Source organism: Stenella coeruleoalba (assembly GCF_951394435.1).
Source record: "Stenella coeruleoalba genome assembly, chromosome: 14".
Lineage (NCBI taxonomy): Eukaryota > Metazoa > Chordata > Mammalia > Artiodactyla > Delphinidae > Stenella > Stenella coeruleoalba.
In genome coordinates, this window is record NC_137160.1 from 78,406,791 (window position 1) to 78,423,842 (window position 17,052).

The 17,052-nt window shown below is 44.3% G+C and overlaps 1 protein-coding gene across 1 annotated transcript in view; it reads right to left on the reverse strand.

Moving 5' to 3' along the window:
- The window catches only part of KSR2 (kinase suppressor of ras 2), a gene marked incomplete at both ends in the record, with an annotated part of 399,245 nt that overhangs the window by 233,525 nt on the left and 148,668 nt on the right, over positions 1 to 17,052 (reverse strand). Inside the window, one exon of the mRNA XM_079942603.1 lies at positions 14,792 to 15,305. Coding sequence (XP_079798729.1) covers positions 14,792 to 15,305 — 514 coding nt within the window. The remainder of the gene's footprint in view (positions 1 to 14,791; positions 15,306 to 17,052) is intronic.

The window sequence follows — 17,052 nt, forward strand, 5'->3', positions numbered from 1 at the left end:
GTTCCAACCTAGAGCTTGGCTTATGGAAGGTCTGAGATCTAGCCGAAAGGTTTTCTAGTTCAGCTCACGGGAAGGGAAGAAACAGAGGAAAGCCATGGCAATGTGACCCCTCACAGCTGCCCTGTGCAGAAGCACTCAGACAGAGCCTGGGGCCGGAGGCAACAAATTTGTAAGTTTCTTCTCTATTTCCAAATCTATTTTTATGTTTGAGCTGACTTACATTATTAAGATTATGCCTTAACAATATGCCTGTCTTCTCAAACTAGAACTGAAGCTCCTTAAAAGCAGTGGGGGCTCCTGTCAGACCCTCTTTTCTATGCCTCACAGCGTTATTAATGGATTATTTCCCTGCAGGAAACCTACAAACAACCAAGGTTATTATCATGGATTCTGATATTTTTAAAATAGAGACAATGAGTAGCACTTATTTAGCCCCTGCTATGGGTCAGGCACTGTTTTAAGCACCTGACATATATTAACTCTTCCAACAACACTATGAACTAGGTACCATATGAGCCCCATTATACAGATGAGAAAACCAAAGCTCAGCGAGGGTAATCATCTTGCCTGGGGTCACACAGCCAGGAAGTGGTGAAGTCAGGATGCAAACCAGGCCCCTTGGCTCCAGAGCCCATGGTCCCTACTCACCCCATCCCCCACACCACCGTGAACTTTGGGCTGGAAGGAAGCCCGACGCTGGCACTTAACTAGTCTGAATGAGTTTGGAAGCGGCACATTCTTCCTTAAAGCCAATTTCCTTGACTGTAAAACGGAATGTTTGAGGATTAAATAAAACACACCACGTAAAGTGTCAGCATACAATAAGCAAAACAAACAAACAAAAAAACAAAAATAAGCAATACAATATGTGACAGCTATGATTTCCATTATTGTAATAATCATTCAATCGGCAAATCTTTTAACGGAGTAAAAATGTGTCCACACAGCCGTGTGTAGAAGTTAATGCGACTCTATCAATGACTGATTACCTCTATTCCTGTCTTAGTTCGGCTTCCCCCAAAATCAAGCCCTGAGAGAGATTCTAAGGTGGAAGCAGGATACTTGGGAGGTGGTCCCAGGAAGCATGATGAAGTGGAAAGGTGAGGCAGGGAAGGAAGGAAAGCCCACAGAAGGTGTGTTATTGGGGGGTGGGTCTGAACCACTGTGGGCAACTGGAGTGTGGCCCGTGAGGCCCCTCTAAGAGTACACATGTCAGAGTGGCCCCACTGAGGACATATTTACGCACGAACTCTTGTCCATATTGGGGGCATGGGCTGCCCTGCACTCAAGCAAAACATGCCCCACTGGCCCAAAGAAGCCCCCAGGCAGAGGCACAGGGGCCAGAGGCAGGACTTGGTGTGCACAGGGTCTGTCCACCAAAGCTGCACGTAACATCCAGCCCAGGGGGGATGCGCTAGGCCTCTCCTGCCCCAAGAAGTGGGCAGACACAGCCTCCTCTCATTGGAAGCAACAGTTCCTATGCAACTTGTTTCTAGTCACAAGGCTAGTCGGCAGTAAAGCTGGGACTCACCTGGGCTCCTTCTAAAACTGAGAGCTACCCAAAAGGAGTTGTTACAAGGGCTCCTAGGAAACTCTCAACTCCTTAAAAAGAAATAACAAGAGACAGAGGCAGGCACTGGGGAAGCAAAATGACTCTACATAGATCAGAACAAATCTCACCTATAATAAATTCAGTTATTCCTTGTAAATAACAAGAAACTCAAACAAAATACCTGTTCCCCAAACCACAACACACCTCACCATAATAAGTCGTAATAAAATCGGCACATTGTCCAGCTACATTTTCACTGTGGAACTTCAGATTTGCTCTGTCAGTAGGAGTGTAGCAATGGATGATTCACAGGTGGTGTTTTTATAAGCCTCTGGGGCAAAAACAGAGAGATGGTCCCACTGATACTTGGGAAGCCAAACTTATTCTAAATGAGTCTCCCTGGAGTCCTCACAGGACTGCAGCTTGAGGGAAAGGGAGAGGTCTCCATGAGGGTAACAGCCTACTCTTGCTCCAGCCCTGGGGGAGAGGGCCTGTAATCTAGGCCAGAGGGCACAGGTCAAGGGTGAATGGGAAGATGCGGCTGTCAACAGAACTTTCTTATGCAAAGTAATGACAAGACTTAACCAAAAAACTGATACGCATAAATTTTACAGCAGATAATTATAAATTATGTTATATATAATAAACATGCTATATATTATTATATGAATTATAAAAGCCTTTGTTAAAGACCTCACTAATTCAAAATAAGAAATTCAATGGGAATTGCAGGTGTTTAAAAATGACAGGAATTGGGGGACATCCCTGGTGGTCCAGTGGTAAAGAATCTACTTTACAATGCATGGGACAGGTTTGATCCCTGGTCAGGGAACTAGGATCCCACATGCCTCGGGGCAACTAAGCCCACGTGCCACAACCTCTGAGCTCGCACACCTCAACTAGAGAGCCTGCGTGCCACAAACTACATAGCCCATGTGCTCTGGAACCCACGCACCAAAATTACAGGACCCATGCACCCTGGAGCCCAAGCATCACAACTAGAGAAGAGAAAACCCGCGTGCCACAACTAGAGAGAAGGTCACGTGCTGCAACGAAAGATCTCGCATGCCTCAACGAAGATCCCACGTGCCACAACTAAGACCCAACGTGGCCAAAAGTAAATTAAATAAATAAATAGTAAATAAATCTTTTTTAAAATAAATAATTTTTTTAAATGACAGGATTTGGGACTTCTCTGGTGGTCAAGCAGATGGGACTCCACGCCCCGGGTTCTACCCCTGGTCAGGGAACTGGATCCTGCATGCCACAACTAAAAGCCTGCATGCCTAATACCTATCCTTCTCAAATTCCTCCAAAATATAGCAGAGGGAGGAACACTCCCAAACTCATTCTACGAGGCCACCATCACCCTGATACCAAAACCAGACAAAGATGTCACAGAAAAAGAAAACTACAGGCCAATATCCCTGATGAACATAGATGCAAAAATCCTCAACAAAATACTAGCAAACAGAATCCAACAGCACATGAAAAGGATCATACACCATGATCAAGTGGGGTTTATCCCAGGAATGCAAGGATTCTTCAATATACGCAAATCAATCAATGTGATACACCATATTAACAAACTGAAGAAGAAAAACCATATGATCATCTCAATAGATGCAGAGAAAGCTTTTGACAAAATTCAACACCCAATTATGATAAAAACCCTCCAGAAAGTAGGGATAGAGGGAACTTACCTCAACATAATAAAGGCCATATAGGACAAGCCAACATCGTCCTCAATGGTGAAAAACTGAAACCATTTCCACTAAGATCTGGAACAAGACAAGGTTGCCCACTCTCACCACTCTTACTCAACATAGTTTTGGAAGTTTTAGCCACAGCAATCAGAGAAGAAAAAGAAATAAAAGGAATCCAAATCAGAAAAGAAGAAGTAAAGTTGTCACTGTTTGCAGATGACATGATACTATACATAGAGAATCCTAAAGATGCTACCAGAAAACTACTAGAGCTAATCAATAAATTTGGTAAAGTAGCAGGAAACAAAATTAATGCACAGAAATCTCTTGCATTCCTATACACTAATGATGAAAAATCTGAAAGTGAAATTAAGAAAACACTCCCAGAGCTTCCCTGGTGGCGCAGTGGTTGAGAGTCTGCCTGCCAATGCAGGGGACACGGGTTCGTGCCCCGGTCTGGGAAGATCCCACATGCCGCGGAGTAGCTGGGCCCGTGAGCCATGGCCGCTGAGCCTGCGCGTCAGGAGCCTGTGCTCCGCAACGGGAGAAGCCACAACAGTGAGAGGCCTGTGTACCGCAAAGAAAAAAAAAAGAAAGAAAAAGAAAACACTCCCATTTACCACTGCAACAAAAAGAATAAAATATCTAGGAATAAACCTACCTAAGAAGACAAAAGACCTGTACGCAGAAAATTATAAGACACTGATGAAAGAAATTAAAGATGATACAAATAGTTGGAGATATACCATGTTCTTGGATTGGAAGAATCAACATTGTAAAAATGACTCTACTACACAAAGCAATCTACAGATTCAATGCAATCTCTATCAAACTATCAATGGCATTTCTCACAGAACTAGAATAAAAAAGCTCACAATTTGTATGGGAACACAAAAGACCCTGAATAGCCAAAGCAACCTTGAGAAAGAAAAACGGAGCTGGAGCAATCAGGTTCCAGGACTTCAGACTATACTACAAAGCTACAGTAATCAAGACACTATGGTACTGGAACAAAAACAGAAATATAGGTCAATGGAACAGGATAGAAAGTCCAGAGATAAACCCACGCACATATGGTCACCTTATCTTTGATAAAGGAGGCAAAAATATACATTGGAGAAAAGACAGCCTCTTCAATAAGTGATGCTGGGAAAACTGGACAGCTACATGTAAAAGAATGAAATTAGAACACTCCCTAACACCATACACAAAAATAAACTCAAAATGGATTAAAGCCCTAAATGTAAGGCCAGACATTATTAAACTCTTAGAGGAAAACACAGGCAGAAGACTCCATGACATAAATCACAGCTAGATCCTTTTTGACCCACCTCCTAGAGAAATGGAAATAAAAACAAAAATAAACAAATGGGACCTAATGAAACTTAAAAGCTTTTGCACAGCAAAGGAAACCATAAACAAGATGAAAAGACAACCCTCAGAATGGGAGCAAATATTTGCAAACGAAGAAACGGACAAAGGATTAATCTCCAAAATTTATAAGCAGCTCATGCAGCTCAATATCAAAAAAACAAACAACCCAATCCAAAAATGGGCAGAAGACCTAAATAGACATTTCTCCAAAGAAGTTATACAGATTGCCAACAAACACATGAAAGGATTCTCAACATCACTAATCATTAGAGAAATGCAAATCAAAACCACAATGAGGCATCACCTCACACAGGTCAGAATGGCCATCATCAAAAAATCTACAAACAATAAATGCTGGAGAGGGTGTGGAGAAAAGGGAACACTCTTGCACTGTTGGTGGGAATGTAAATTGATACAGCCACTATGGAGAACAGTATGGAGGTTCCTTAAAAAACTAAAAATAGAACTACCATATGACCCAGCCATCCCACTACTGGGCATATACCCTGAGAAAACCATAATTCAAAAAGAGTCATGTACCACAATGTTCACTGCAGCTCTATTTACAGTAGCCAGGACATGGAAGCAACCTAAGTGTCCATCCACAGATGAATGGATAAAGAAGATGTGGCACATATATACAATGGAATATTAGTCAGCCATAAAAAGAAATGAAATTGAGATATTTGTAGTGAGGTGGATGGACCTAGAGTCTGTCATACAGAGTGAAGTCAGTCAGAAAGAGAAAAACAAATACCGTATGCTAACACATATATATGGAACCTAAAAAAAAAAAATGGTCATGAAGAACCTAGGGGCAAGACAGGAAAAAAGACGCAGACCTAATAGAGAATGGACTTGAGGACACGGGGAGGCGGAAGGGTAAGCTGGAACGAAGTGAGAGAGTGGCATGGACATATATACACTACCAAATGTAAAATAGATAGCTAGTGGGAAGCAGCCGCATAGCACGGGGAGATCAGCTCGGTGCTTTGTGACCACCTAGAGGGGTGGGATAGGGAGAGTGGGAAGGAAGGAGACACAAGAGGGAAGAGACATAGGGATATATGTATAACTGATTCACTTTGTTATAAAGCAGAAACTAACACACCATTGTAAAGCAATTATACTCCAGTAAAGATGTTAAAAAAAAAAAAAGAACCTGCATGCCTCAACTAAAAGTGCCGCAGCTAAGACCTAGAGCAGCCAAATAAATAAATTAAAAATTTTTTAATATAAAATAAAATAAATAATAATGAAAGGATTTTTCAAGAGAAGCTGTGGGTGAAGGGTGAAGGGTGAATTCAACTTTTTCATCTTCCAAAAGTGCAACTGACCTTGGGTGGACTTTCTAGCTCTAATCCTTCGAATCTAAAGGGGCAATGTCAACTCTGTTAATAGACCACACTGCTCGTGGTAGAATTGCCTCTGATGGGTGAATTGTACACCGAATGGGAGTTCTTGGTATGAACTTGAAAGTCCTGATAAGGAATCCACAGCCTTGGGGATCCTTGAGTAGCATGACATGACCCCTGCAGGGACCCTAGGAGCTATACTGATGGAGGTTTTACGAGAGCTCTTGTCCCCTAAGCCAGGATGGTTCCCACACCTGCTTAATGTGGACCTCACCACCTTGCACCTGAATGGCCACTTGGAGGTGAGGGCGAGCAAGAGCAGCCCCCGAGGACCCACAGAAGAGACGCCTGTTGCTGCCGTGCGTCAGTCAGATGCCAAGTGTGGTCAGTATTAATCTCATGTGTCTAAATGCTTAATTAGACCTAAAAGAACCCTGTGTACGAGCCCAGTAGAAGCCTTCCTATTTTAACAAATATGCTGTGATATAAAACCGATCACTCCTCTCTTGCCCTTATAAATATAGTAGAGTTTGTCGTAAGAATTAGCACAATGATCTGTAGGTGTGTGTCAGTGTTTCTGAGTGTTTGCCCATAATTAGTTTTCTAAAGTAAATGAAAAGAGCCCCCTTGAATTCTTATTTACATAAGGAATCTGTGGGGGAAAGCCTATTCTCATACAAGCTACAAATGGCACCGATATCTCAGATACAGAAATGTGCATCCACTGCAATGAAGAGTCAAGAGTGAGGATCGAGTATGGGTTCCATCCAGCCTGTTCTCTTTGCTCCCAGGTCAGCTGAGGCTTTCACATTCTGCCCCAGAAAGCAGAGATATGAACCCAGGAATGTTCTAGATGAGCTTTGAGGAGACAGAAGAATTTCTAAAAGAGATAAGGTATGAAGGTCATAAAGGGAAGATTTATATTTATGCAGAACTAATAACGGCAAGTCACATTGGGAAAGCCATACAGTGTGGTTCCAATAACGAAGGAAGGGAAGTAGACATATTATAGATACACATACAAACACAACACATGTACACAAGGACTTTTATCAATGTATTAAGAGCAGCTCTAGATGTTCTCTATGGCAAGGGGAAGGGGACTTTGAGCCTGGATGGCTTACATTTTATACTGCTTTTATTTTCAAAACAAAGCTTATCTGGGAGTCACTTCTGTAGTTAAAATTATAATTGGAAATTATGTTTTAAAAGAATTTGCAAAAAAAGGGGGATTTACAGTAGGATTCCTTCTTAATACTGAGCTACTCTTATGCATTTAAAATGTGATTCAGTTCACAGAAATCCAGTGTACCCTTGCAGATGCTCTGACGAAAGACAGCAAGTCATTTGTGTGCTGGGTGGACAAATGGGGGAATCAAAAGACAGACAACTCATCACACACTTAAGAATTGTTAGGTTTTTCCTTTTTCCAACACAGTAACCGTGGAATCCCTGGACTGAAGGCCAAGAGCACCAGAATCCCTGAGATTGCTCCCTCAACTTTTCACATGGCTGAAATCAGCACCAGCTTACCTATGTAAGCGTGTCCACAAAGCCAGAGGGAGAAGAGAGACGGGTAAGAACACTGGGGAGACTTAGTAACCCCTAATGCTTAGGCCTAAGTCTATCTATAGGATTATATCCACAGATCTATGTCAGTGTTTCCCAGCCTTTTTTCAATGACCCCTTAAAGAAGCTTTTTAGATATTTTTTTCCAATCGTGACCCCCAACTCCCAATGAAATTTTAATACCACAGATAAACTAGGTATCTATTTATGTATATGACTCTACGGAGATCTGCAAACTATTATATCAAGGTTTTTTTCCCCACCTCTCTCCCCTAAAAACCCATTTGTGCCCCGTTAGGGGTGATTTCACCCCTGTGAGAATGCATGTTATGTGTGTGTGTATAAAACAAAAGGTCCAGCATATACTTTCTACTTTCTTCATCATGTGTCCTGTGTTGTCTCAATTTCCACAACAGTCAGGTATTACTTTTACCAGGGGAAAAAATAGGACTTTTTTCCCTCTGTGTGTGTATGCATGCACGTGTATATGTGTGCGTGCTTTGGTAGTGCCACAGGAGTAAGATCACACTCATAAATTCAAATGCAAAACAAAAGAAAAGAACAAAAGGAAAAGAAGAAAGTAAAAAGGACTTTGAGAATGCATACACAGCAGGAGAGACGGTTTTGGCCAATACCAATCACAACAGTTCTGATCCAGCTCAACGTACCTGGACTGCAAGGCTACCAGTGATGAGAGACATACTATAGCTCATACAGTCTCGTTTTCTTGCCCTGCTTTTTCTACAAATGCCCATGAGGTACTACTGGGGACAGGACTGAAAGCCGAGCAGACCATCTGTTGAAAAGCACTGTGGGTACACCTGAGAGTGCCAAGAATTACTGGTCTCAAACACAGTCTTCCTCCCACCCAGCACCCACCAGGGTACTGGTGCTGGAAAGCTCACAGGAACCAATGGTTTTGAAAGATTCAGTTCTGTTCAGAAAGACCTGTGACGTCGGAAACCCCACTTCATCCCATGGAGAGGAAATAAAAGTAGGCTTAAAATTGCCAAGTTGGCAACAAAGAACCATCCCCAGCAGGGCTACCAGGGAGAAGGAGAGAAGAAACCAGACACTAAGCATACAACCGAAACCAGAAATGAGCCGAGTAATTCTGCAAGTGCCTTTGGCTACATTCCACAGCGTAAAAGGCTGACTTCTCAAGCCTCCTCACCCACGCCCCAGTGGGGTTTATTCCCAAATCAAAGCTGTCCCGAGTGGGAAGAACCCCCAGAATAAAAAAAACCACTATATACAGTTTGACCCTTGAACAACGTGGGTTCGAACTGCGTGGGTCCACTTATACATGGATTTTTTTTTTCCAATAAGTCATACATGATCTGTGGTTGGAACTGCGGATATGGAAGGCCAACGATGGGACTTGAGATATGTGGATTTTGGTTTCCTTGGTGGGTCCTGGAACCAATCCCCTGTGGATACCGAGGGATGACTGTATATCTGACACAAGTTTCACAAAACAATATTAATACTTAGCCTCACTACATGCAATGCATTCCAATATAATCTAGTCTAGGATAGTCTATTTCATATTTTTTAATGCTGGTCACAGCCCACTAAAATAAGCTCCTTGAGAAAAGGGAACCCTTGTACACTGTTGGTGGGAATGTAAATTCATGCAGCCACTGTGGAAGTAATATGCAGGTTTCTCAAAAACCTAAAAATAAAACTATCATATCACCCAGCAATTCTACTCCTGGGTATATATCCAAAAAAACCAAAACCACTAATTCAAAAAGATACATGCAGCCCAATGTTCACAGCAGCGTTATCTACAACTGGCAGGATATGGAAGCAACCGAAGTGTCCATCAACAGGTGACTGGCTGAAGAAGATGTGGTACATATATCCAATGGAATGCTACTCAACCATAAAAAAGAACAAAATGTTGCCACGTGCAGCAAAATGGATGGACTTGGAGGGCGTTATGCTAAGTGAAATAAGTCAGAGGAAAAACAAATACTGTATGATATCACTTACATGTGGAATGGAATGTAAAAAATACAACAAACTAGTGGATATAACAAAAAAGAAGCAGACTCACAGATATAGAAAACAAACTAGTGGTCACCAGTGGGGAGAGGGAAGGGGGAGGGGCAACATAGGGGTGGGGCAGTAAGAGGTACAAACTATTAGGTATAAAATAAACTACAAGGATATATTGTACAATATATGGGGCATATAGCCAATATCTTCTAATAACTATAAATGGAGTATAACCGTTAAGAATTGTGAATCATTATATTGCACACCTGTAACTTATATAATATTATACAACAACTATATTTCAATTTAAAAAAGAGACCAAAAAAATAAGCTCCTTGACACTGGTCTTGGCAATGATTTTTTTGGGTATGACACCAAAAGCACAAGGAAAAATAAATAAGTGGGACTATATCAAACTAAAAAGCTTCTGCATAGCAAAAGAAACAGTCAAAAGATGAAAAGGCAATCTACAGAATGGGAGAAAATACTTGCAAACCATGTCTGATAAGGGGTTAATAACCAAAATACATAAGGAACTCCTACAACTAACTCAATAGGAAAAAAAAAAAACGGATCCAATTAAAACATGGGCAAAAGGCCTGAATAAACATTTTTCCAAAGAAGATTTACAAATTTACAAAAGGCCAACATGTATATGAAAAGGTGTTCAGTATCACTAATTATCAGGGAAATACAAATCAAAACCACAATGAGATATCACCTCACACCTGTTGGAAAGGCTACCATGTAAAAGACAAGAGATAACAAGTGTAGGTGAGGATGTGGAGAAAAGGGAACCCTTGGTCACTGTTGCTAAGAATGTAAATTGCTGCAGCCACTGTTAGAAAACAGTATGGAGTTTCCTCAGAAATTTAAAAATGGAACTACCATATGATCCAGCAATCCCACTTCTGCGTATATATCCAAAGAGGATGAAGTTATCATCTCAAAGGGATATCTGCACCCCCATGTTCATTGCAGCATTGTTCACAATAGCCAAGATAGGGGAGCAACCTAAATGCACATTGATGGATGAATGGATAAAGAAAACATGGCAGACACACACACACACACACACACACACACACACACACACACAATGGAACATTATTCAACCACAGAAAAGAAAACATCCTGCCATTTGCAACAACATGGATAGAACTTGAGAGCGTTATGCTAAGGGAAATAAGTCAGACAGAGAAAGACGACTACTGCATGGTCTCACTTATATGTGGAATCGAAAAACATTGAATTCATATAAACAGAGAGTAGAATGGTGGTTGCCAGGGACTAGGGGTGGGAAAAATGGGGAGATGCTGTTCAGAGGGTACAAACTCCCAGTTACAAGGATAGGTTCTGGGGAATCTAACGTACCATATGTTGACTGTTTAACAATATTATATTGTTAGCATTTGAAAGTTGCTAAGAGAGCAAATCTTAACTGTTCTCACCAAAGAAAAAAGGTAATTATGCGAGGTAATGGATGTGCTAACTAACCTTACTGTGGTAATCATTTCGTAATACGTGTGTGTACTAAGTCATCACATTGTACACCTTGAACTTACACAGTGTTACTTGTCAATTACATCTCAATAATGCTGGGGCAAAAAACAAACAGGCAAAGGGCAGCCTGTCTCACTTCGCCCCCAGCTTGTAGATTAAAAGATCGTGTGTCTGTCAAGCCAGGTTCTGCCTTCCGGTCAAATTCCACCTCTCTCTGTGATCAACACAGCGATGAGTGAGGGAGATGCACAGTCTGGGGAAACCATGGCCAGCAGACCCCAAATGTCCCTCCCACCTTCCACAGCAGCAACCTGCGTTCCTAGCCTTCCTGTAACCCTCCCCACATCCTGAGGTCTCAGCAGCCAGTCTCTCTGGCTCTCACAAAATCATAAAAATAAGGACTCCCCTGGTGGCGCAGTGGTTAAGAATCCTCCTGCTAATGCAGGGGACACGGGTTCGAGCTCTGATCCAGGAAGATCCCACATGTCGCGGAGCAACTAAGCCTGTGTGCCACAACTACTGAGCCTGTGCTCTAGAGCCCACCAGCCACAGCTACTGAGCCCACGCGCCACAACTACTGAAGCCTGAGTGCCTAGAGCCCGTGCTCCGCAGCTAGAGAAGCCACCGCAATGAGAAGCCCACGCACCACAACGAAGAGTAGCCCCCACTCACCGCAACTAGAGAAAACCTGTGCGCAGCAACGAAGACCCAACGCAGCCAAAATAAGTAAGTAAAATATAAATAAATTTATATAAAAAACCCATAAAAATCAAGCCCAACTCCAATCAGAAAAGCATCAACCCTCTGTTAAGTCTCTGATGTCCCAAATATGTCTGGTGAAGGGGTATGTTTCCAATACAGATTTCACACAGAAGCTTGAGTAACCTTCGTAAAATCAGCTCTGATCGTGTCTTCCACTTAAATCACTTTAAGGCCTTAGAAAGGAGAATCACTGCCTACAACAAGGCTTCTGCCAGGGCATACTACAGCCAGTGAGCCAAATGTAGCCAGGCACCTGTTTTTAAATAAAGTTTTATTGGAATATCGCCACGGCCGCTTATTCAGCTATTGTCTGTGGCTGCTTTTGCTACGATGGCAGAGATGACACAGACCACTTGATCTGCGGAGCCTAAAACATTTACTATCTGGCCCTTTACAGAAAAAGTGTGCCCATGCCTGGCTTTCCTGTCTCTTTTGTCATCATTGTTGTAAAATATATATAACATAAAATTACCATTTTAAACATTTTTAAGGGTACAACTCAGTGGCATTAAGTACATTCACATTGTTGTGCCACCATGGCCACCATCCATCTCCAGAACTTCTCCACTTCCCAAACTGAAACGCTACCCAGTAAACACTAACTCCTCGTTCCCCTCCTCCAGCCCCCGGCAACCTCTATTCTACTTTCTCTCTCTGTGAATTTGCCTATTCTAGGCACCGCACATCAGTTCAATCATACCATAGTTGTCCTTTCGTGTCTGGCTTAGTTCACTTAGCATAACGTTTTCAAGGTTCATCCATGTTGTAGCAGGTGTCAGGATTTCATTCCTTTTTATGGCTGAATAATATTTCATTGTACGGATGGACCACACTGTGTTCATCCCTTCATCTGCTGATGGACACTCGGGTTGTTTCACCTTTTGGCTGTTGTGAACAGTGCTGCCACCTGCCTAACCCAGGAGTCTCTTCTTGCATCACCCGCCTGCTCCCTTAGCCACAGAGGGCTTCCATCAGTTCCTCCAATGGGTCATGCTCCCTTCCTGAAACACCTCCCACCCCTTCCACCATCTTAATCCCTAATTAACCTTCAGTCCAAACAGTTCTTCTGGAAGCCACGCCGACCAAACCCTCCCCAGTCCCCCCACTCAGCTCCCTGCCAGTGCAAACTCAATCAGCTCCACAAGCTCTGACAGCATCCTGCACTTTCTCCTGATAGCCTGTAACACTGTTCGTAAATACTGGACATAAGATTATAACACCTGGGGCTTCCCTGGTGGCGCCGTGGTTGAGAGTCCGCCTGCCGATGCAGGGGACACGGGTTCGTGCCCTGGTCCGGGAAGATCCCACATGCCGTGGAGCGGCTGGGCCCGTGAGCCACGGCCGCTGGGCCTGTGGGTCTGGAGCCTGTGCGTCTGGAGCCTGTGCTCCGCAACAGGAGAGGCCACAACAGTGAGAGGCGCACGTACCGCAAAAAAAAAAAAAAAAAAAAAAGATTATAACACCTACGTGTGGTTACTGGATTAGTGTCAGTCTTCACGAGGCCAAGGACTATGTCTTTTTCCTTTCCATTGTACCCTGCCGACTAGCCCAGAGTCTAGAACACAACACATTTCATCAATTCTAAGATGCACACAGGATGTATCTTACGATCAACGTCTTAGATTCACCCGCATATGGTAGTGAGAGCTCACGAAACACCGGCTAAATCGTTGAAATGGAAATGCAGTGAACCGTTCCCCAGTGGTTGCCCCACCTCAGAGCTCCCAGGACCGGGGTCCACGCCTTTCACACACGACAGTTCCCAAATTTAGACTCTTCCCCGCATCTCCTCATAGGATTATCCATAACCATTTTATCTTCTATGCCTCAGATGCAATTTTGTTAAAGGTAAATATTTAAAACGTGCTACTCACTTCTGTGACCCTGTTTAGCATTTCTTCCATTTTTAATACACTAAGACCTCAAAAACCGGCAAGGGACCCAGGTCACACTCAGCCTCTGAGGGGCCCTGGAGGGAGCTGCCCCATTTCTCTCATTAGCCAGCATACAGCCACAGATGCCGTGTCGCCCTCTGCTGGCAGCAAGTCCCACCTACACCCCCCACCCCCCACCCCCACCCCCGCAAGTCAGAGCCAGGCACAACCCATGTCAACTTTCAGGATTTTTCTCCCCTGGGTGCCTGTGGCCCCACCTGCAGCTTCTGTGGGACGACCTTTGCTCTGACAGTCCACTCATCCGCTCCCTGAGCCCCCTCCCACCCCCAGCAGACCTGGGCATGTATCTCAGGTATAAACACAGAGCAAGTCCCAGGCACAGGGTCGGTCAGGGCAGCACCATCCAGCACCGCAGCCACGTGACACAGGCAGCCAGTCCACACTTGGAAGGTGGCCGGTACGAACTGAGCTGAGCTGCTGGTGTGAGATACCCTCCAGATTTCAAAGACTCGGTGTGGAGAAAAGAATGCAAAGTATTTCCGTAATAATACTTTACACTGATTCTACTGTGAAATGATCACGTTTTACTATATTGGGTTAAATGACATATCATGAAAGTTAATATCACTCGTTTCTTTTGACTCTTTTAAGGCAGCTACTAGAAACCGTAAGGTCGCGTATGCAGCTGGCGTCCTATTTCTAGGGGCAGCACTAGGATAGACTCTGCAGGGACTGGCAAGTTTTCCTGTGAATGGCCAGACGGTAAAGATTGCGGCTTTTCGGGCCACCCTCAACTCGGCCGTTGTAGCAGGAAAGCATCCACAGACAAAGCAGAACGGAACGAATCCGGATGCGTTGCAATAAATTCAGATTTGGCTCCTGGGCTATAGTTTTCCGACCCCTACTTTACAGCATTAATAGTATTAAAAGGGGTCATTTCTGGGAAATTCTGGACCAGCCATTAGGGAAAATCCACCTTTCATTCAACTGGAGGAGGGAAATACAAATTGATTTGAAGCTTCCCAGACTGGGAGGCTCAGCTGCCCCCGGGAACCCACCAAATGCACTCACTTGGGCGTGTGGGCCTCGTCTACGCGGTGACCCAGCTGGAACTCGTGGGACTTGCTCCGATGCAGGGCCGTGAAACCCGGGATCAGGTGGATCAGCTTCCGGGAGGAGGGCGGCGGGGTCCCCGGGGGCTTCAGCTTGTTCTTCCTCCTCATGGGTGGCGTGCCGGGCGGGGTCACGGTGGTGACGATGTTGGGGGTGCGCGGCGGGGTGCGGACCGTGTGCCGCTGCCGGGGCGACGGAGGCAGGGACCGGTGGCCAGACTCCAGCGGCAGGGGCGGGCACAGGCCCGGGTAGGCGTCCACAGTGAGCCTGTCCACGTGGGTGTACACGGGGGGCCCCGGGCTGGGGCTGGCGTGACAGTAGTGCTGGACGCACTTGGACTGGACCCTGGGGCTCTGGGAGAGGTGGGTGCGGATCCACGGGGTCGGCTCCGGGGGGCACACGGGGTTGTTCTCCTTCCCCGTCTCCGTGGTGGGCCACTGGATGGTCCAGTCTTGTTTGGAAAGGTTGCCTCCTGAGTTGGGACAAAGGAGCAGAGACGACAGATGAGCCATGAGAAAGTGGGTGAATTACACTGTAGGCACATTACCGTAGACGCGCGTTACACCGTATACACCGTGCACCGTGCGTGTGCTGATTACAGCGTGCTCTGTACGCATGTTTACATAAATTATGCACGGTATGGCTGTGTGCACATTTACATAAATTATGCACGATATGTTGTACGCATATTTACATAAATTCAACCACACCCACTTGGCCCCTCCAAAAAGAATGAAATCCTTTAGTTGACCGTCTCACCATAATCCCCATTCAACAGCCTTGCCCTCCACTGTCCAGGGTTGGGGAGCCCACAGCTCAAATGTCCAAGGAAAGAGCATGGCAGGTGTGGGGAGAGGCGAGAAGGCTGGTAGGGACAAAAGCATAGAGGTAGAAAGGAGATTTTCTTGTCTCACAACAGTTTATTAGAAAAAATGGAGCACTAAAAAAAAATCCTACTGCCTGAATGCAGCTGGAGGTGTTTTTCAGCCCTGATATAAGCTAAGTCAGAAAATAAAACTAAATCCTACAGTTCACTAACATTTTTCACTCATTTGCTGTAGTAAGAGTGCAAATACGTATTTGGTCTACACATACAGACTCTCAGGCTACAACGTGCAGTCCTACATCCTCTACACTAAGAGACGTAAAAGCGTAAGGGTCGAATACTGAGACCAAACGTTCAGGCTCCAAAACCGTCTAAGTCAGGGCAGGCACTGTCCTGGGTCCCTTTTCCGGTGTCTTCTCGAAGGCAATATATGGTGACAATGGGAAAACTGGCTCAGGAGGCTGAAGGGACAGGTGAGGGCAGACCTCCAGGCCCATGTGGATTTTATACCAAGTTCAACAGGAAGCCATTGAGGGTTTTGATCTAAAGTTCCTTTCTCTAGTTAGCATCTATCACCATACAAAGATATCACGTTATTATTGACTATATTCCCCACGCTGTAACTAGACTTATCGTGGTGATCGTTTTGTAATATATAGAAATTTCAAATCACTATGCTGTATACCAGGAAGTAACAGAGTGGTGTAGGTCAATTATACTTCAAAAGACAAACAAACTTATAGAAAAAGAGATCAAATTTGTCATTACCAGAGATAGGGGTGTGGAGGAGGGGAACTGGATGAAGGCTGACGAGAGGTACAAACTTCCAATTATAACATAAATAAGTACTAGGGATGTGCTGTACCACATGATTAATACAACTAACACTGCCATTTGTTACACAGGGACGTGGTTAGGAGAGTAGATCCTAAGAGTTCTCATCACAAGGAAAAAACTAGTTCTTTTTCTTTTCTTTTGTATCTATATGAGATGATGGAGGTTCACTAAACCTACTGTGGTCATCACTTCATCATGTATGTAAGTCAAACCGTTATGCTGGACACCTTAAACATACACAGTGCTGTATGCCAATTATTTCTCAACAAAACGGGAAGATAGAGAGAGAGAGAGAGAGAGGTAATAGAGAATAGATAGACAAATAGATAATAGATGATAGATAGATAGAGGCTGCTGCTTGGACAAGGAGAACCCAGTTAAAGGGTATCACAGGGCTCCCGCTGAGAGAGGATGCTGGCTTCCACTTGGGTGGTGGCAACACAGATGGAGACAAGTCAGTAGGTATCAAGAGAGGACCACGGGGCTTCCCTGGTGGCACAGTGGTTAAGAATCCACCTGCCAATGCAGGGGACACGGGTTCGAGCCCTGGTCCGGG